We start from the raw sequence: 21,083 nt of genomic DNA on the forward strand, positions 1-21,083 counted from the left end.
AGTTGGCTATTTCTTAGAGCAGTTCTGGGGAAACGCAGGCCTTAGGACTGTCAAAACTGCTATTCCCTTTTTATGCCTATTAAAAAAACAACCAATCCAGCCAGATGCAGAATATTTCCAACTCCCACTGAAGTTGAAGGGGGTTGAGGAAGCTCAGTATCTTTAAAGAGCTTCCTTAAACCCTGTGCTAAGTATAATTAAAAATATACTCAAATAAAATAGTTCTTTTCAGCATCCTCTATTATTGAGTTTGAACACAATTAGTGAACACAGACACCAGAATAATACCACAGTAACATTTTTCATGGCTGCACAATCAGAAGTTACTGCTCTAATTGTATATTGCACAGCAGAGGGTACTGCACATTTAAATAGAAGTGTTTTTTGGAGCAGTGTAGTTAGGAGAGAGACAATTATATGGTAAATATACACAATTTATATGATAAATCTGTACAAACTAGTCCATTGGCTTGGTTGGGACCACTTTATATTGTCACACAGGAGACCTTGGATAAGAAGTGATGTGGGCCACATCTCCCACACCTCAAGCAGGACTTGGGTCATCACAAAAGTGGGGGAAGCCACAGCATATATGGCTCTTTTGCAGCCATAATTGGTTACATATCAGCTTTTCTGTCTCCAAGGAACATATGTGGAGAGCACCATGTGTTCACTCAAGTAATGTACAAATGCGGTAGTAGGGTGAAATAGGTATAGAGTAATAAGAGGGAAGAAATTAGACTGGGGTGACATGATGGATAACAGAGCCTTGCAGTTGTCCTGCTAGCACACACACACACACACACCATCCACATGCAGGTACATGCATGTACATGCACATTTTTCATACATGTAAGGGAAACATTTCTAAAGAAAATACTATCCTTAGTTAATCAAAACAAAGAAGAATATACTATACTGCTTTTCTAAGGAATGAAAAAACATGGCACTTTTTCTAGTGGGGATTAGATTGACCAGATCACAAGGGTGAAAAATCATGATGGGGGTGGGGGGTAATTGGCACTTATAAAAGACAAAGCCCCAAATATCGGGAGTGTCCCTATAAAATCGGGACATCTGGTCACCCTAGTGGGGATAGTCAGTCTCTCGTCTGAATTCTTGTCCTCATGGGATGCTCTTTACTTGCTTTCAGTTTCTTCATTGACCCCAATGTGGTGCAAAGATATGCTTCCTGACCATTCTTTTCTGTTATACTCATTTTGCTTCTTTATCTTTTCTATGTAGGACAGGGTGAAGTTCCTCAGCTTACCAGCTCTCTTCCCGTATGCCTGTTTAGTCATTTGATTTTCTTTTTCCAGAGTTGCATAACTATTTGTTTTTTTAAAATGTTTTAACGGTAAATGAACCAAATACTCCTCAGTGGTTTCAGGTACAGAAGGTCTTGCAGCCTTGATAGATTTTCATTTGACTATTCTAGCATGAATTTTGGCATTTTGTTAACCTCTCAACTCGTCTCCTCACTTCCTACATGTTTATCTATAGGAATTCTGCTGCTATTGTTTTAAAGTCTCTTTCAAATTTCTCCTAATTTAGTTTAACTCCAGTATATTTTTTGCTTATGTTAAGAATAGTTTTAAAGTCCATTAACATATGGGTTCTCAACTGGCAGTTAAGGGTTGCAGCTCCTCCACCTGTCTTTTTGACTAGACAAAGGGGTCCCAGAACTTCTTTCTGTGAGGGTCAAGTGAGAGGAAGATCTGGGTGACCTTGAAAACTGGAGTAATAGAAATGGGAGGAAATTTAATAGTGCAACGTGCAAGGTCATGTACTTAAGAGCTAACAACAAGAATTTTTGCTGTAAACTGGGACTTATCAGTTGGAAGCAACACCGTAGGAGAAAGACCTGGGAGTATCGGTTGATCACAGGATGACTATGAGACCAATGTGATGTGGCCATGAAAAAAGGCTAATGCAATCCTGGGATGCGTCAGATGAGTTATTTCCAGCAGAGACAGGGAAGTGTTAGTACCATTATACAAGGCACTGGTGAGACCTCATCTGGAACACTGTGTGTAATTCTGGTCTCCCATGTTTAAGAAAGATTCATTCAAACTGGCACAGGTGCAGAGAAAGGTTACTAGGATGATCAGAGGAATGGAAAATCCACCTTATGAGAGGAGACTCAAAGAGCTTGGCTTGTTTAGCTTAACCAAAAGTAGGCAGAGGGGAGATATGATTCCTCTCTATAAATACATCAGAGGGACAAATACCAGGGAAGGGGAGGAGTTATCTAATTTAAGCGCTAATGTTGACAAAAGAACAAATGGATATAAACTGGCCACCAATAAGTTTAGGCTTGAAATTAGACAACGATTTCTAAAAGCCAGAGGAGTGAAGTCTGGAACAGCTTTCCAAGGGGAATAATGGGGGGCAAAAAATCTAACTTGAGCTTGATCAATTTACGGAGGGGATGGTATGATGAGACTGCCTACAGTGGCATGCAGCTGGTCTGCGACTGCTAGTAGCAAATATCTCTAATGGCCAGTGGTGGGACACTAGATGGGGAGGGCTCTGAGTTATCACAGAGTATTCTTTCCTAGGTGTCTGGCTGCTGGCTCTTCCCCACGTGCTCAGTCTAACTGATGGACATATTTGGGGTCGGGAAGGAATTTTCCCCTGGCTCAGATTGGCAGAAATCCTGTGGGTTTTTCACATTCCTCTGTAACACAGGGCACGCATCACTTGCATAACGCAAATGGTGGATTCTCTGTAACTTGAAGTTTTTAAATCATGATTTGAGGACTTCAGTGACTCAGCCAGAGGTTATGGGTCTATTACAGGAGGGGGTGGGTAAGGTTCTGTGGCCTGCAATGTGCAGGAGATTAGACTAGATGATCATCATCTGGTCTTATAGTCGATGAGAGTCACAGTTTGGAAAAGGTTCAGAATGTAGGGTGTGTAGGATTTCAGATGATGCCTGAAGGTGTGGCTTCTGCTGCCATGCAAATTGTGAACCTGGAAGCCTAAGGACCTGTACTGATAGTAAACATGAGTGGAAAGGCCTAAGTATAGCTTGACATAAGTAAAATGACAGATAACAGACCTCAAGTCACAAGAGTGAAGTATAAATAAGTGCAGTAAGATGAAGTAAGAAAGAACAAATATGAATTACTGATATTTTAGGTATTTTTAATGAATATATGTCACAAGTCACAAGCATTAACTGCAGTGATGCCATAACAACTACTATTGTAAATGATAATGAGTATGAATTAAGTGATTGATTAGCCTATAGGAATTGGGGCCCCCAACATAAGTGGGTTGCGGCAGTTAAGATAAGAAAAAAAGGGGTATATATGCATTATGAATATGCATAGGCTAAAATGGGCACTAGCGTAAGAGAGGGTGGCATCTAGAACATTATTGGGAAGATCAGGATAGTGGAAACTAGGATGTCACACACTCTCCTGTCTATGGATTTCCCCACAAGGGGCCATGAGTATACAAGTTCTTTTTTTTTTTTTTTTTTTTACTGTCCTTTATATGATTATAATAGGTGTTGAATTCTTGGCTAACTAAAGATTTTTTATGCCTCATGTGCGTCTCAGGGATCCTCCATTTAATGATAACTCACATACTCTAGTTTTTCTAGAGGTGAACCCTAATCAAGTAAATATTAACTGTTTAAATAAAGAAGGCTACAAGAATCACTGCATTAATATGTGATGATCATTAGCAGGTAGGTTTAAACTTGTGTGATGTAAATGGCATCATCCACTTTTGATGTATTCAGACTCTTCCTGTCTGTTAATTATCTTAGAGTCACTGTCCAACTTTCCCATTACAAATGTCTATCTACCCTTAAGCAAATAAAACCAATGACTGCACCACTATGCCTCTCTACCACATGGCAGTCTGTGTTTTATTGCTCTCTAGGATTGTTTTAGGTTAGAAGATCCTTGGGGTGGTGGCTATGTCTTCATCTATTTTCTATTCATTGTTAAGCATGCTGCTGGCCTTCACTAAATGTTAAACAATAGATGCTAGCAGCTGCCAGTGTGTCCTCTGCCAGCACTGGGAAATCCCCAATTCCAAGATCAGTGAGTTAAGCTAAAAGTTAAGAAGAATAGTTAGCTTCCAGGCTCAGTCTTATCACTACAAATTCCAGAGTTTCCAGTCTTCTGAGCTGTCCCTTGAATTTAATCAATCCTCTGTCATAATTAGCCACATTTTGACCTTTTTTCTGTTCTTAACTTCTGTTTTGATACTAGCTGGAATTGGTTTCCAGATTGTGTCAAATGTAATCATGCTATGATTGTTTGACCCTAACAGCTCAACTTTCTAATGCTGCTTTTATTACTCCATAGGTCGTGGGGATTTTCAAATTTGGAAGGTTAAAAAACCCCTACAAATACAAGCTTGTTTCTGAACCTCCACCTAGAAGATTTAATTTCCTGGCCGCACTGCTTTGGTGCTGTAGTTGATCCCTTTATTAGTTCAGCTAGCTCAGCCTGGATTGTAAATGGTTTCACATCTCTCATCAGAGTGTTTGCACACAGTAGAAATTTCCCAGTCTTCAAGAGTCCAGTCTTCTCTTTGTTAGATCTACTAAATGATGTCACAGTGTTGTCTGAACACATACCCTTGTGTGTGTAGCACTCGTGACTCCGATGGAAGCAGTGTCTCATGGAGGGCTTGTGTGGTTTTTGGAGTTAACTCTTTTGTTTTATTTATCCCAACCCATTGGCAGGGGGTAGGCTTGAGCTGGTTAGTATCTGTCTCCTATCTATGACAATGACAGATTCTGTAATTGGGGCTTGCCCAGGATGGTGAGCGGAAATGGTTGACCCACTAGGTTGAAAGGGTTGATGTGGGGGGATTTTTTGTTTTGTTGTTGTTTGTTCCTAGAGGTGGGGCTTTTTTTCCAGTGTGGTCCTGGAATGCACTCAGGAGGGTGCTTACATTGGTATTGGGACAGTAGACTTTGTGGCCTGCCCTGGTGGACCTTATGTGGGTGGTCAGCTGGAGCTCTTTACAGTTGCCAACAGAGTGGAGCAATGCTGCCTGAACTGAGAAGCGTTGGTACCAAGGGATTAGCTCCGTGATCCCTGTGGTTGTGGGTGGAGGGACACAAGGTGAGGCAGACTGTTTCATAAAGTGTAGACCAGATTCATGAAGTTAAAAATCTTGATTCTTGTGACTTTGCCTTTAATTATTTCTTGGATGGCTGGGTTGTCAGTGGATGAGGATGCTTGGTTCATGCTGAAGGAAGGTTGGAGTGATTTGACTAGGAATGAGGTCCTCAGTTCTGCAAATGTAACCTTTGGATGGGCTACAGTTCACTTCATTGCCCTTCTCCAGTAACTAAAAAACTCTCAACTCCCATAGAAAAGTAGCTGGAGACCCAGAATTCAGTCTCTAAGGATTTTCAGCAAGGATTGCACAGGGTCAACTTCCCCAGATTCAAGTCCCAACAGGAACAAAAGGAATGAAGTTAATTTATAACTTTATAAAATCTTATGATAAAGATACAATAAATAATACACTAGAACTTCAGAGTTACAAACACCTCAGCAATGGAGGGTTTTTGTAACTCTGAAATGTTCGTAACTCTGAACACAACTTTATGGTTGTTCTTTCAAAAGTTTACAACTGAATATTGACTTAATACAGCTTTGAAACTTTACTGTACAGAAGAAAAATGCTGCTTTCCCTTTTTTTTTGTGTGTAGTTTATGTTTAACACAGTACTGTGTTTGCTTTTTTGGCAGCGAGGGGTCTCTGCTCTTGCCTGATTATATACTTCCGCTTTCAAATGAGTGTGTGGTTGACTGTTCAGTTCGTAACTCTGAGGTTCTACTGTAATAATTTAATTTTAGAACATAACATGGCTATTTTATGATCCTCATATATTATCTTCACAGTTAAACATAAACATAAATGAAGAAAACTAATTAAATCTAAACAGGTCAGTCAAAAGCACCATCTTCCCTCCATTCGCTTGTGGGAATCTTGAGTTGGAATCCATGCAGACTCTTAACTTTACTTTACTTCTCAGTTAAATATATAGATTTAAAAACCGTTATGAGAAAATACAAAACTGAGAATAGCAAAATATAAATAACTCTTTCCTCATTATCACATTTAAAGAAAAGTTGGTGAATCAAACTCGTTGAGACAATTTAACAAAAACAATTTGGCTAAAATCAAATAACATTCAAAGTAAACAATTAAAATAGAAGAAATTATTTTTCCCTCCCAATTTCCCTGTTCTATAATTGACATTGGCCATGCTTCCCAGCTGGAGGGTTAACAATGCCATTAACCTGCTGCAAGATGCTTCAGAGTTAGGGAAAACAGCCTCCTTTCTGCTCCTTTCTCCCAACTCTCGCAGGGCACATGGCCTTTTGTAAAGCAGTTACCCTGACCACTTGCCCTCACGGAGTCTGACTCCAGCAACAGGGAACCTATTGGAGCATCCAAAACTACTAAACCCAATTCCAGAAACTTCTGGATGGGGAGTGGTAAATCTGTCTAGCAACAATGACCCAGCACAACTCACTCCTACCCCTACCTCGCATAGGTTTCTTAAAGAGATACCTCCCTATTAGGCATATATGTTACACAAGTATTGCTGAAATATGGCTGAATGATACTACTCAGTCTGTTTTAGCATAGTTGGCTCCAGCTGAGTATTTGGTATAGTGTGAACATAGAGTGGGATTTTGTTCCCTTCCTTGCCTTAGGAAAAGCTATTTTTTGTGTTTTTTTCTTTCTTTTTTTTTTGGTCTGTATTTATTGGCTTGTATTTTTAACGTACGGCAGAGGTGTTCAGAGCCCAGACAGACACTTCTTTAAGTTTTGTATACATTTAAATTAATAAATAACAATCAAAAGGATTGCATAATGCTCCTCTAAGCAGAAACACTTTCTACTTATCTTTTTGTTGTTTTTATCGATTTGTTTCTTTACTTGTTTGCTTTTTCATTCAAGTGTTTTTCTACCCCTCTTGGTCCAACCTAAGGCAAGTGACAGGTAAATTAATGGTACACAGTATCCACTGTATTAAATCATGAGATAATCATCAACAGTATTTTTAGAAAATGTATAAATACTGTGCAAGACAGGAAAGGTGGATATCCCTTTTTCAACATGTTTTCGACCCCTCCCAATCTAGTAACTGAGAATTGGGTATTTTTGACATAAACACATTCATGCTAAGAATGATTAGAAACCAGCTGCTAGGATGTGCTGTGCTGCTCTTTAACAATGAATGTGTTATATTCCTGTGAGGTTATTTCTGAAGAGTTTTTTATGCAAAGAAAATAATGAAGTATTGCAAGGCTGGGAGCTTACCCTCCTGAGTCTTCTCGCTCATTGGAATCAGAACTTTGAACTAAAATTCTAGTAGAGGAACCCAATCCAATATTTTTAAGTGACTGTTCATGCAAATTATGATAGGATGTCTTCTTTCCTGGGTGTATTTGACAGCTCTTGCTTTTAACTCCAGCATTGAGGATTCTGTTGTTGGCAGTACTGTGCCCCTCTTAAAATCACATATTGCAGGACTGAAAAATATGCCAATTTTAGAAACTGCTAAGTGTTACATTTAGCACAATGAACAGAGTGGCTTTAAGAGATGCTATTTGAGTGCTGGAACAATAAAACTGTCCTTATTGGACTCAAAAGTGCTTCAAATTGCAGTGTGTTCTGTGTGCACGTTCAGCCTAAAAGGATATATAAATATTGCCTTAATGTTTAGGAGCTTGATTATTGAACATTGCTCTCTAATTTAAGTATATTGGATATGTATTATTTATAATTGGTATTTTGAGTTAGAGCTATGCCACAGATTATTATTTATTATTATTATTATTATTTATTAGAATAGATTTATTCCTGGAGGTTCCCAAGGCATGCCCTGGAGCAGGAGTGGGCAAACATTTTGGCCTGAGGGCCACATCTGGGTATGGAAATTGTTTGGTGGGCCATGAATGCTCATGAAACTGGGGCTGGGGTACAGGTGGGGGTGAGGGCTCCGGCTCAGGGTGCAGGCTGTGGGGTGGGGCTGGGAATGAGGGGTTGGGGGTGCAGGAGGGTGCTCTGGGCTGGGACTGAGGGGTTCAAGAGTGGGAGGGGGATCAGGGCTGGGGCAGGGGGTTGGGACGGGTCAGGGGTGCAGGCTCTGGGCAGCACTTACTTCAAGCAGCTCCCAGAAGCAGCAGTGTGTCCCCCCTCCAGCTCCTATGCGGCGGCATGACCAGGCAGCTCTGCACACTGCCCCATCCGCAGGTGCTACCCTTGCAGCTCCCATTGGCCGTGGTTCCTGGCCAATGGGAGCTGCGGGGGCGGTGCTTGGGGTGGGTACAGCCTGCAGAGCCTCCTGGCTGCACTACGCATAGGAGCCAGAGGGGGGGACATGCCGCTGCTTCCAGGAGCCGCGTGGAGAGGGGCAAACTCCTGACCCTGCTCCTTGGCTGGAGTGCCGGAGCAGGACAAGGCCTGGATCCTGCTCCCCAGCGGGAGCTCATGAGCCGATTAAAACTTCTGGAGGGCCAGATGTGGCCCCTGGGCCATAGTTTGCCCACCCCTGCCCAGGTGTGTGTGTACAGGGGCCAGCCAGGTAGAGGCACCGCCAATCTCAGATCTCAGAACATTGCTAGCCTTTGCCAATGGTAACTTCCTACCAATTTTTGAGGCCAGATCCCCAACGTGCTCTGGCTCTTTGCACCACTCCAGCAGCACAAAGGAAAAGGAAAGCCTGTGTAGCCTGCCTCTGGAGGAATCCTCCAGCATAGACAGAACCTCTGAGTGCAGTCAAGCTGGAGTAATAGTTTGGTGTCTTTCTTCTCTCATGGCAAAGAGCTATGTCTGGAGCAAGACAGTGATCCCTGATTGCTAGAACCGCTACTTCTACTTTTCTTAGCCTCTGTTTACATTAAGGAATTTGTGCTGATGCAAATTACATCAGTTTGGTTACACACCCGTGCAGACTCCTAATATAGACAGGCTGCAGTGGTGCAACTCTGCAGATATTGTAACTCAGTAACATGCCCAGGGAAGCATCACTGGGGTGAGCCTCGTTTTGCACTGATACAGCAGATCAACATTAGAGTTTGGCTCCAGTATAACTTCATGGTTAGACTTTGTCCACTGTGAATCTCTTTTGTGCAGACAGGGCCTTAGGTATAATGGAATCTAAAGTGGCCCGTGGCCAGGCCTAGGTTTGAGAATTATAAAGGAGCAAGTCTTCTCACACTCATCCTTGATACTGTGCTGAGTGCGGTTGGGTTGGCCTTGAGGCTTGTACTTTTATGCAGCTGACGAAAGTTTAAGGGCCTAATCCTACAAAGTGCTTGGTTCCCTCAATTTTCTCGTTACACCAAAATGACTCCTGCAAACTCTACATGCACATAGTGAACTGCTGATTCTGTTTGTTTTTGCTGTGCACTTACCTGTTTGTGCTTTCCTATAGTGTGTAGGTCAAACAGGGGCCATGTACTCAAAAATTTTGCAGTATGTGGCCTGTTTGAAAGAAAGGGTTAAATACTGAATCTTATACCTTTTTATTATCCCAGAGACCTGAAATTGGACAATATTCTTCTGGATGCAGAGGGTCATTGCAAGCTAGCGGATTTCGGAATGTGTAAAGAAGGGATTCTGAACGGAGTAACAACCACTACATTTTGCGGAACACCAGACTACATAGCTCCAGAGGTATTTTTTATACCAGACTTCACGTACAAATATTACCAGTAATCATAACTAGCTTGTGGTATACATGGATAACTGTATCTGTTGTATGTGCAAGGTGAAAAATGTGGGCCAGATACTCTCATCTGCACTACTGGATGAATAATCCTGTTGAAATCTGTGGATCTCTACAAGGAATAACCTACTCAGCACCAGTAGTTCGCAAAATCTGGACCTTTGAGTGTAAGGCAGGGGCAATGTCTGTGATTCTGTTCTTGACAGCTGTTGCAACCTTGCTTTTAAAAGTTTCCTATACTGTATTTGACGGTATTCTCTAGTAAATTGTTTAGCTTTGCTGGTAGCCAGTTGTCTGTCATTCTTTCGTTAGTGGGTAATAGTGTATTATGTTTTCCCACTGGATATTTGCCCATTCATGTTATCTTTCCTTTAAATTGAGTAGTCACTCCGTATGTCAAAATACCCATGTCATACACTCCTTGCTGCAACTGCCAAAAGACCCGAGCAGTTAAACACACTCAACTTTTGCTCTTTTATTATCTACTCTTTTGTCTTGTTCTGTACTAGAAGGTGAAGAACAAAAATGTCAAATTGAAGCTGAAGTGACTGATTTGTTATTGCATGATGTTATCATTTAACATTTTCCCCTAACACGTTCCTTGCACATTGCATTATTCGTCTCCTTGTCCACATTTACAACCCTATTGCCGCTTTGAAGGTGATTCTAAATCTTTCAGACGCTAGATGTAATCGGATGCTCCCTCCCAGCAATGACCTGTACCCAGGCCTAAAAACAGGGATGTGTTCACCTGTGTAATAAGACTTACATAGACAAGACCTGACACAATGTAACATACTGAAGGTATCATATTGTGTTAGACCTGTATGGGAGTATCATTGTTTCTGTTCTCTGAGGTACTGATAAGTGACATATAATAAACTCCCCCGTTCGTCCAAATGGAATGGGAAATATGCAAAATTATGCGTGGATGGATTTCTGATGGATATCAGGGGACATAACTTACATTCACATAATAGGTGATATTTGGATAAAAAAAGATGACATAGCACTATGCTATTTGTGGGTTACCTAGATTTTAATACCATGGATACATTTTCAAAGGTCAGTGCCTAAGCTGAGTCAGCACCATTTACATGGATTCCCTTTACAAATACAGGCATTGGTATGTGCAAAACAGGTGCTGTACAGATTTTCCCGTTCAGTTTAGTCACCAGTCCTTGAAAATTGTATCTTGTATGTACACCCACCCCCTTTTCTTCCTTGGGTTAAGAACATAAGAACGGCCATACTGGGTCAGACCAAAGGTCCATCCAGCCCAGTATCCTGTCTACCGACAGTGGCCAATGCCAGGTGCCCCAGAGGGAGTGAACCTAACAGGTAATGATCAAGTGATCTCTCTCCTGCCATTATTCTCCACACTCTGACAAACAGAGGCTAGGGACACCATTCCTTACCAATCCTGGCTAATAGCCATTAATGGACTTAACCTCCATGAATTTATCCCGTTCTCTTTTAAACCCTGTTATAGTCCTAGCCTTCACAACCTCCTCAGGCAAGGAGTTCCACAGGTTTGCTATGCGCAGAGTGAAGAAGAACTTCTTTTTATTTGTTTTAAGCCTGCTGCCCATTAATTTCATTTGGTGGCCCCTAGTTCTTATATTATGGGAACAAGTAAATAACTTTTCCTTATTCACTTTCTCCACACCACTCATGATTTTACATACCTCTTAGTCTCCTCTTTTCCAAGCTGAAAAGTCCTAGCCTCTTTAATCTCTCCTCATATGGGACCCGTTCCAAACCCCTCATCATTTTAGTTGCCCTTTTCTGAACCTTTTCTAATGCCAGTATATCTTTTTTGAGATGAGGGGACCTCATCTGTATGCAGTATTCAAGATGTGGGCTACTATGGATTTATATAAGGGCAATAAGATATTCTCCATCTTATTCTCTATCCCTTTTTTAATGATTTCTAACATCCTGTTTGCGTTTTTGACTGCCGCTGCACACTGCGTGGACGTCTTCAGAGAACTATCCATGATGACTCCAAGATCTTTCTCCTGATTAGTTGTAGCTAAATTAGCCCCCATCATATTGTATGTATAGTTGGGGTTATTTTTTCCAATGTGCATTACTTTACATTTATCCACATTAAGTTTTATTTGTCATTTTGTTGCTCAATCACTTAGTTTTGTGAGATCTTTTTGAAGTTCTTCACAGTCTGCTTTCATCTTAACTATCTTGAGCAGTTTAGTATCATCTGCAAACTTTGCCACCTCACTGTTTACCCCTTTCTCCAGATCATTTAAGAATAAGTTGAATAGGATCGGTCCTAGGAATGACCCTTGGGGAACACCACTAGTTACCCCTCTCCATTCTGAAACTTTACCATTTATTCCCACCCTTTGTTCCCTGTCTTTTAACCAGTTCTCAATCCATGAAAGGATCTTCCCTCTTATCGCATGACAACTTAATTTACATAAGAGCCTTTGGTGAGGAACCTTGTCAAAGACTTTCTGGAAATCTAAGTACACTATGTCCACTAGATCCCCCTTGTCCAAATGTTTGTTGACCCCCCCAAAGAACTCTAATCGATTAGTAAGACACGATCTCCCTTTACAGAAACCATGTTGACTTTTGCGTAACAATTTATGTTTGTCTATGTGTCTGACAATTTTATTCTTTACTATTGTTTCAACTAATTTTCCCAGTACTGACGTTAGACTTACCGGTCTGTAATTGCCAGGATCACCTCTAGAGCCCTTCTTAAATATTGGCATTACTTGAGCTATCTTCCAGTCATTGGGTACAGTAGCTGATTTAAAGGACAGGTTACAAACCATAGTTAATAGTTCTGCAATTTCACATTTGAGTTCTTTCAGAACTCTTGGGTGAATGCCATCTGGCCCCGGTGACTTGTTACTGTTAAGTTTCTCAATTAATTCCAAAACATCCTCCAGTGACACTTCAATCTGTGACAATTCCTCAGATTTGTCACTTACAAGAGATGGCTCAGGTTTGGGAATCTCCCTAACATCCTCAGCCATGAAGACTGAAGCAAAGAATTCATTTAGTTTCTCTGCGATGACTTTATCGTCTTTAAGTGCTCCTTTTGTATCTCAATCGTCCAGGGGCCCCACTGGTTGTTTAGCAGGATTCCTGCTTCTGATGTACTTAAAAAACATTTTGTTATTACCTTTTGAGTTTTTGGCTAGCTGTTCTTCAAATTCCTTTTTGGCTTTTCTTATTACATTTTTACATTTAATTTGGCAGTGTTTGTGCTCCTTTCTATTTACCTCACTAGGATCTGACTTCCACTTTTTAAAAGATGCCTTTTTATCTCTCACTGCTTCTTTTACATGGTTTTTTAAGCCATAGTGGCTCTTTTTTAGTTCGTTTACTGTGTTCTTTAATTTGGGGTATACATTTAAGTTGAGCCTCTATTATGGTATCTTTGAAGCGTCCATACAGCTTGCGGGGATTTCACTCTAGTCACTGTACCTTTTAATTTCTGTTTAACTAAGCACCTCATTTTTGCATAGTTTCCCTTTCTGAAATTAAATGCCACAGTGTTGGGCTGTTGAGGTGTTCTTCCCACCACAGGAATGTTAAATGTTATTACATTATGGTCACTATTTCCAAGCGGTCCTGTTATAGTTACCTCTTGGACCAGATCCTGCGCTCCACTCAGGACTAGATCGAGAGTTGCCTCTCCCCTTTTGGGTTCCTGTACCAGCTGCTCCAAGAAGCACTCATTTAAAGTATTGAGAAAGTTTGTCTCTGCATTTCATCCTGAGGTGACATGTACCCAGTCAATGTGGGGATAACTGAAATCCCCAACTGTTATTGAGTTCTTTATTTTGATAGCCTCTCTAATCTCCCTTAGCATTTCATCATCACTATCACTGTCCTAGTCAGGTGGTTGATAATAGATCCCTACTGTTATATTCTTATTAGAGCATGGAATTACTATCCATTCTGTGGAACATGTGGATTCATTTAAGATTTTTATTTCATTTGATTTTACATTTTCTTTCACATATAGTGCCACTCCCCTCCCCTTCCCTCCCCCCCGCACGACCTGTTCTGTCCTTCCGGTATATTTTGTACCCCGGAATGATTGTGTCCCATTGATTGTCCTCACTCTACCAGGTTTCTGTGATGCCTATTATATCAATATCCTCCTTTAACACGAGGCACTCTCGTTCACCCATTTTATTATTTAGACTTCTAACGTTTGTGTACAGGCACTTGAAAAACTTGTCACTGTTTATTTGTCTGCCCTTTTCTGCTGTCAGATTCTTTATGTGAATTTTTCTCGTCTGATGTGGCCCATACTTTATCCTCTTCCATCCTTTCTGCCTGACTAAAACCTAGAGAATCTCTATCAATAGACTTTCCTGTGTGTCTGGGTGCCCGATGTTGACATTAAAAGAGATCCTGAGTATCCCAGTGTTGCTGTTGGATAGGTGGGAATCCTCTATTCATCCCTCTGCTGCAGTCCCTTTACTCCTAAAGGAATTTTAAACTGGTGGTTCCTCCACCTGCCTGGCCCCTGTACACACTCAATACCTTGGGAACCTCCAGAATAAACCCCTTCAAATAGAAATAATAATAATAAATAAATCTGTGGCATGGGTCTAACTCAGAAATACCAATTAATAAATAGCATACATCCAATATACTTAAATTAGAGTTAACACACCTTTACTTAACAACTTAAAGAAACATGGTATAACTGACTAAGACTACATGTCACTACTAATTTAAATCCAGAGGGTCAGTTGAATAAAATAAATTAACAAATATAGTATACAGTAATAAATGAAACTTATGAAACTTATGTAACTGGCATTTACATTACCACCATTTACCCCATCCCGCAGTGTACACTCCTCTGGATTTCAGAGTCCTAGACACTTGCTTGCATGGGAGCGCTTGGAGACCTGCAGCTGGAGACAGCACGCTGTTGGTTTTGTGTATCCATCCAGCCAAGGCAACAAGCTGCACAACCTCTCTGAAGACTGGAGTTGGCTCCACCAAATGTCAGCAGCTCTGGGTCCTGGTTCGATGGGACGATCATTCTGCCTCTCCTCAGACTCAGACTCTCTACTGTGCCCCTTCCTGTGCAAGCACTTTCCCAAACAAGAGTGAGGGTTACTCACGCTGCCTTTACTGCAGGCCCACCTCAGTCAGCTCCAGGCACAGCAACAGTCTCTGCCCTGGCTTCAGTGAAGCCACCAACAGCCTCTGAGGCTCCCTGCTCAATCAAAGCCCCAGCAGGTTCTCAGCAGCAGCTTCTGGCTTCCTAGCAGCAGCTCCTGGTATGGACAGAGCTCCACACCAGTAATCTGGCTCCTCTCCCCAAAAATGGAGTCCACTGCCTGCTCTCCCTGCACTGCCTGGAAGAGCAAGTCTCTCTCTCTTTCCCCAAGGCATCATGGGAATTGTGGTCTCTGAGGCTGGATTGCAGCACACAGGATCTTCCCAACTGGAACACTCCCAATAAAGTTCAGAGTCCCCTCTAGTAAAGGCAGCCTACATGTATCTCACACATATTGCATTTGTGCTAAGGATGCTGGGGCAAAAAGTTATATCAGCATTTTTTTAATCAAACATTATTTTGCAGGGGGAAAATGTTGTTTGCTAAGTAAAGATAAAGTGGAAATCTGTAGTTTTAGCACTAGATGATACCAAGTATTGGTAAGTGCAAATGCAAGGTAACTCATTTTAAAGGTACCACAATTTATGCCTAGGGTAGTTTACGCAGTTTGAGAGAGCACTCCAGTAAGAAAAGGAGAGCAAAATGAGTTTGTGTAAGGTTCTGGCTTTGTGAACATTATTTCTTTTCTGGATTTTGTACTTTGTGTACTTTGTGAATTCTTTTATAAATTTTTACTAAATAAAAAGGCAGTACTAAACTCCTAGACATTTTCAGATGAAAATTTGGGCCCATAGAAGGTGGCAAAACTCCCATTTTCCCTGTGTGTTTGCTTCTCACCATTCTTTTTCCTCAAGCCTTCCTACTGCTTTTGTCCTCTTGAGTCACCATTGTATCTTTCATGTTACTTTTGATTGGCAGGATGCCAAAGCAAAAATGTGAAATCCAAAGATCATTCCCACACCAGACCATGGAGAAGTTCAATTCTGAGGACAACTTTGCAGCTGACATTTCTATAATGTATTTCTGTAATATCACAAACCAAAACACAGGGTCCAACCACCTACAGATTTTGGGGACATTCAGATCTGGATCCAAGCACTATGACTCAAATCTTAGATTGATACCTGTGCTTATATTAATATTGGATGGGTTTTATATATGCAGTACAATCAGCATTCACTAGAGCTGAGTACAATAATCCCTACCCAGAGGATTCCAGCTACAATGCTAATAACCTTTGAGTGTGTGTATGGTGGTTGCCATTCCAGCTATCAGCCTGGGGTCACGGTACCTTTTCTTTTAAACTGTCACCTTCTTGTGTTGATACTTTGCAGCCCAACTGCAGAGTCCTTTCCAACAGACTAAAGTCAACAATTAAGCTTGTTCTTTGAATAACAGTAGCCCTGAAGTAATATAGTAATAATCAATCACTCTAACCCACCCGAGGTGTCTGCTACAAAGATGGACTTGCTTGTGTCACACATTGGAACTTGCTCCCACTATAAGTAGAAAACCTGCCAATTTTTCCAAGAAGCAAAGATAATTAAAGCAAAGTCTACAATCTTTAATATAGTACAGTGGGGTTGATGCTGCATGAAAGGGTATCGTTTTCCTGCTGTAAACAAAATTCTCAAAATGCTTTTGGCTTCTAGTATTCATACTAAAAGGACCATTATAAATCTTAGCAGAGCTCTGTGCAACAGTACCATCTAAATCAATTTATAGTGTTCAAGACGGGACAATGAAAGGATGGGTTCTAAATTAGTTACCACTCTAGAAAGAGATCTTGAAGTCTTGGTGGATAGCTCTCTGAAAAGTTCAGCTCACTGCACAGCAGTGGTCAAAAAGGCTAACAATGTTAAGAACTATTAGGAAAGAGAGAGACATTAAGATAGAAAATGTCATAATGGCACTATATAAATCCATGGTACACCCACACTTGAATATTGTGTCCAGTTCTGGTCACCTGATCTCAAAAAGGATATTGTGGAACTGGTAAAAGTTCAGAGAAGAGCAACAAAGATGATGAGTGGTCTGAAATGGCTTCCACACGAGGAGAGACTGAAAAGATTAGGGCTATTCAGCTTAGAAAAGAGACGACTAAGGGGGGATATCATAGAGGTCTGTAAAATCATAAATGGTGTGGAAAAAATGAATAGAGAAGTGTTATTTATCCTTTTCCATAATACAAAAACCAGATGTCACCTGATGAATTTAACAGACAGCAGATTTAATACAAACAAGAAGTAGTACTTTTCATGCAACACACAATTAACCTATGGAACTCATTGCTATGGGATCTTGTGATGGCCAAAAGCATAACTGGACTCAAAAAAGACCTTAGTAAGTTCATGGAGGATAGGTCCATCAATGGCTATGAGCCAAGATGGTCAAGGATGCAACCACATGCTCAGGGCGACCCTAAACCTCTGGCTGCCAGAAGCTGAGAAAGGAAGGTGGGGGAGGATTACTCCATCGGCCCTGTTCTGTACACTCACCCTGAAGCTCTGATATTGGTCACTGTCAGAGACAACATACTGGGGTAGATAGACCATTGGTTTGATCCAGGATGGCAGTTACGTTCTGATTTTACATTTGCCACCAGTTTTTTGCATATGCAGTAGACTTTTTCCCGGCTTGGTTTGAACAATATAGAAGGCTATACAACTCTTTTACTCATGAACATGCTAGGGGAGACCAATAAACTTGGCTGATGCTTCTGAGAACGCCAAGCATCTGCGGGTTGGTTTTCAGTGCAACATGTTGAAACTTAGCCATATGAGTCATATGAATAGGAGCTGCACAAGTAAAAAGCCCAAGCCTACTGGCATCGAAGTCAACAGGATTTGGCCTCCTTGAGACACTATAGTAGGATAAGCATCTCATATCTAATCAATAAACATGCATCTGAAGGTATCACTCAAGTTGCCTATTAAATCTGACCTCTCTGTTTCCCTAACAGATCCTCCAAGAGTTAGAATATGGTCCCTCGGTAGACTGGTGGGCTTTGGGTGTTCTGATGTATGAAATGATGGCTGGGCAACCTCCTTTCGAAGCTGACAATGAAGATGATCTCTTTGAATCCATCCTTCATGACGATGTGCTCTACCCAGTCTGGCTCAGCAAAGAAGCTGTCAGCATTTTAAAAGCAGTGAGTCTTCCATTTCTTTTTCTCTTGTTCTTCCTTTTTTCATAGAATCATAGAATATCAAGGTTGTAAGGGACCTCAGGAGGTCATCTAGTCCAACCCTCTGCTCAAAGCAGGACCAATCCTCAATTTTTGCCCCAGATCCCTAAATGGTCCCCTCAAGGATTGAACTCACAACCCTGGGTTTAGCAGGCCAATGCTCAAACCACTGAGCTATCCCTCCCCCCTTTTTCCTTTTCTTCTTTTTATTCCCTTGCTAAAAATTGAATTTACCTTCAGTAGTTTAGAACAGTCACCACTGGGAGTTCAACCACAGTTCAGAGTGCCACTATTAGGGTAATGGGGCCTGGGATAAATTATACTTCTTGTGGGAAAGGAACAGAATGTTTGTGTTCCTTGCGGTTGTATGCTGTATAAATCTAGGCAGAACCATGTTTCAGGGAAAATCACAATCAGCTAGAGCTGTGTTATCACTCTGACACTTTACACACTGCATGCTCACTAGGAGCAAGGGAAGCATTATGTAATTAGAGAAACAGTTGTCAGTGTTTTTATTTTAATCCACATATAAACTTTGCCACCCTGCTGCCTTTTTTAACATGTTGTCAAAAAATATTTTAAAGTTGCATGTTGTTTTCCTTACTTGACACAATGCCATTTTTAAACAAATGTTCCCACTATAATGCAAGTAACTTTGCTTTGGTCCTTCACCCCAGGTGAGCTGGGTGATTGACAGAATCTTGTCAAATCCAGGTGAGTTTTGCTTGTCAGGTGGCCAAAGCATGTCACCCAGTAACTTTGGTGATTGTGACACATTCTTGCGCGATCTACTTAATCATCAGTCCCGTACTGCATCCCAGTGGTAAATTGAGGGCTTTCAGTTTGAGAAGAACTTTAAAGGTTGTGTCTTACCATAATAAGGTCTGTATAAAGCTTCATTCTGCAAGTGGCACAGAAAGCTGGAGTGAACATTGACTTGGACAGCACTGGGGCAAGAAGCATCATTCAATGACTCTTTTTATGCACCTTATTCTTGTCCTTAGCTGAAATGACTCTTTCATGTGTCCTGCCTTGTGCACAGTAAGGCATGTGAGTTATTTTCTCTGAGTGGTTAAGATTTATGGACCTGAGCTGTAACATTGGGATCAGTGTCTAAACCCTCATGAAGATGAGGCTCCAGCTTTTTGTTTGGTTCATTATGGACAGGGGCCACTGTCGACAGTCAGATCTGCATCTCAGCTTCTTTAAAGTTCAGGGCTATTGGAATTGAGGTTTTGGTTCATGCCCACATGAGATATCTGTTCCCATCACTCTATACAAGGACTTGCCCTAAAAATCCACATCTTACTGGGCTATATATTCTCCCCTGTCATGGAAACACTTGTGATAGGGAAAAAGTGCCATGATAACTCATCATGAAATATTCAGTTTCAGAGCCATTCTCCACTCTTTTAGGAGTCATATGATTTACATTTGTGTATCTCATTTGTGGTGCAAACAGGCAGCTAGATGTCTAGCTGTTAATGTTTGTGCCCGGAGCTTGCTGAAGACTCACAAATCCAGATGCACAATTAGGCCTATTGTGTAAGTGACACGTTTTTGTGAAAAATAAATGCAATGACACATAGTAGGTTGGTTTCCTGTAATGTTGATTTGTTGTCAGTTTATAATTCTGGTTAGTCTGTTCTTCTGCCAATATCTTTTGATACTAGCCATGGTTATTTTTACCTTACTGTGATCCCTTGTTAATGTCTTTCTGTTTGTAGTTTGTTATCATTAATGCCCTTTTTAAACTCTACAAAGAGAGTTACAACCATAAACCATCTTTTATATTTTAAAAAGATATATTCCCGGTTGGGCCAGTTCCTCAGCTGGAGTAAATCAGTTGAAGTCAATGGAACTGTGCCAGTATACACTAGCTGAGAATCTGGCCCCTTACATTTAGCAATCTGCTTGTGTCTGTGTAGTTATTGTCTGAACATTAGAAACTTGTGATCTTTGTCTAATACTTTAGCCACATTGTCAGATGAAGAACAGGAAAAACAGAGGAAATAGAGAGGCGTCTATGTATTTTACTGCTGAATACTAACAAGGGATTAGCTTTGGAACAGTTTATTTCCTTACATTGTACTCTCAGACATGGGTCTTGTTCTTTAGACACTACATTTTCACAGCCCTTCAAATAGTGTTTGGGGAAAGTTTAACAAAACGCCATACATTTACCTCAAATGTAATTTTCAGATCAGTGTTTTAAATTTTAAATTGTATGCAAGAATCAATTTTCCATTTTTAATTCCCACAAAAAAATCTAAGGACAATTTTCCAGTAAACATTAACGACAGCACGTTATTTATCCTACAAGAACAGATCTTTTTTAGGCCTGTTTCTGTGAATGTGTAGGAGATGCAATTTAAAGTTCCATTCTGTCATGTGAGAGGCACAATTATTCATTGAAATGAGAATATTTACTGCTGATAGTGCTGGAATGCATGATAGATTGTGTAGCAAGCCAGATTGTGCCCAGCACTGTGTTTGTCTGCTAGAGATGGAGAGAAAGGCTGTGTCTATCTAGCCTACTGCCAGTGTGTTTTGCATTCCCCTTGGTACCTGATCCACCGAGGAAACAGGTCTGCTCAAGCTCTCAGCCTTAGAGCCTGGTGGTTTAGCTCAGGCTTAAAAGATTTGGAGGTCTGGAGGTCCTTAGTTCAGTCCCCAGTATGGGAGTCATCACATAAGTGGAATTTGGGATTTGAGCTGCTGTAGACTTCAGACACTTGGGATGAGTTTCCTCTGGTTTCCACTGTCTGTGGGTTACTGATCTCCTTCTGTGCTTGACCATATAGGATGTGAGTCTGTTTCAGTCCCCTGCTACTGAGTCTGTCTGCTTAGTTCAAGTTGTAGGGATTTGTGTTTAGCGCTGGAGGTGTTTAGTTTGAGTCCTTGATGAGCTCCTACTTGTGTGACAGCCTGGCATCTTGGCCAACCCCAGAGATTGAACTGGGGACCTCCAAAGTTAAAACTATAGATGGGTGCTGGTAACAGATTCATATAATCTGTGACTCAGGCATAGAGGCAGACATG

General features: G+C 41.1%; 1 protein-coding gene across 5 annotated transcripts in view; it reads left to right on the forward strand.

Annotated features, from left to right (window-relative positions):
- Window positions 1-21,083, forward strand: part of PRKCE (protein kinase C epsilon) — a 507,167-nt gene that overhangs the window by 449,447 nt on the left and 36,637 nt on the right. For all 5 annotated transcript variants that reach the window (XM_007062803.4, XM_027825224.3, XM_037895851.2 and 2 more), the window contains 2 exons: window positions 9,539-9,677; window positions 17,817-18,005. In XM_007062803.4, coding sequence (XP_007062865.1) covers window positions 9,539-9,677; window positions 17,817-18,005 — 328 coding nt within the window. The remainder of the gene's footprint in view (window positions 1-9,538; window positions 9,678-17,816; window positions 18,006-21,083) is intronic.

The sequence above is a fragment of the Chelonia mydas genome, chromosome 3 (assembly GCF_015237465.2).
Source record: "Chelonia mydas isolate rCheMyd1 chromosome 3, rCheMyd1.pri.v2, whole genome shotgun sequence".
NCBI classification, from domain to species: domain Eukaryota; kingdom Metazoa; phylum Chordata; order Testudines; family Cheloniidae; genus Chelonia; species Chelonia mydas.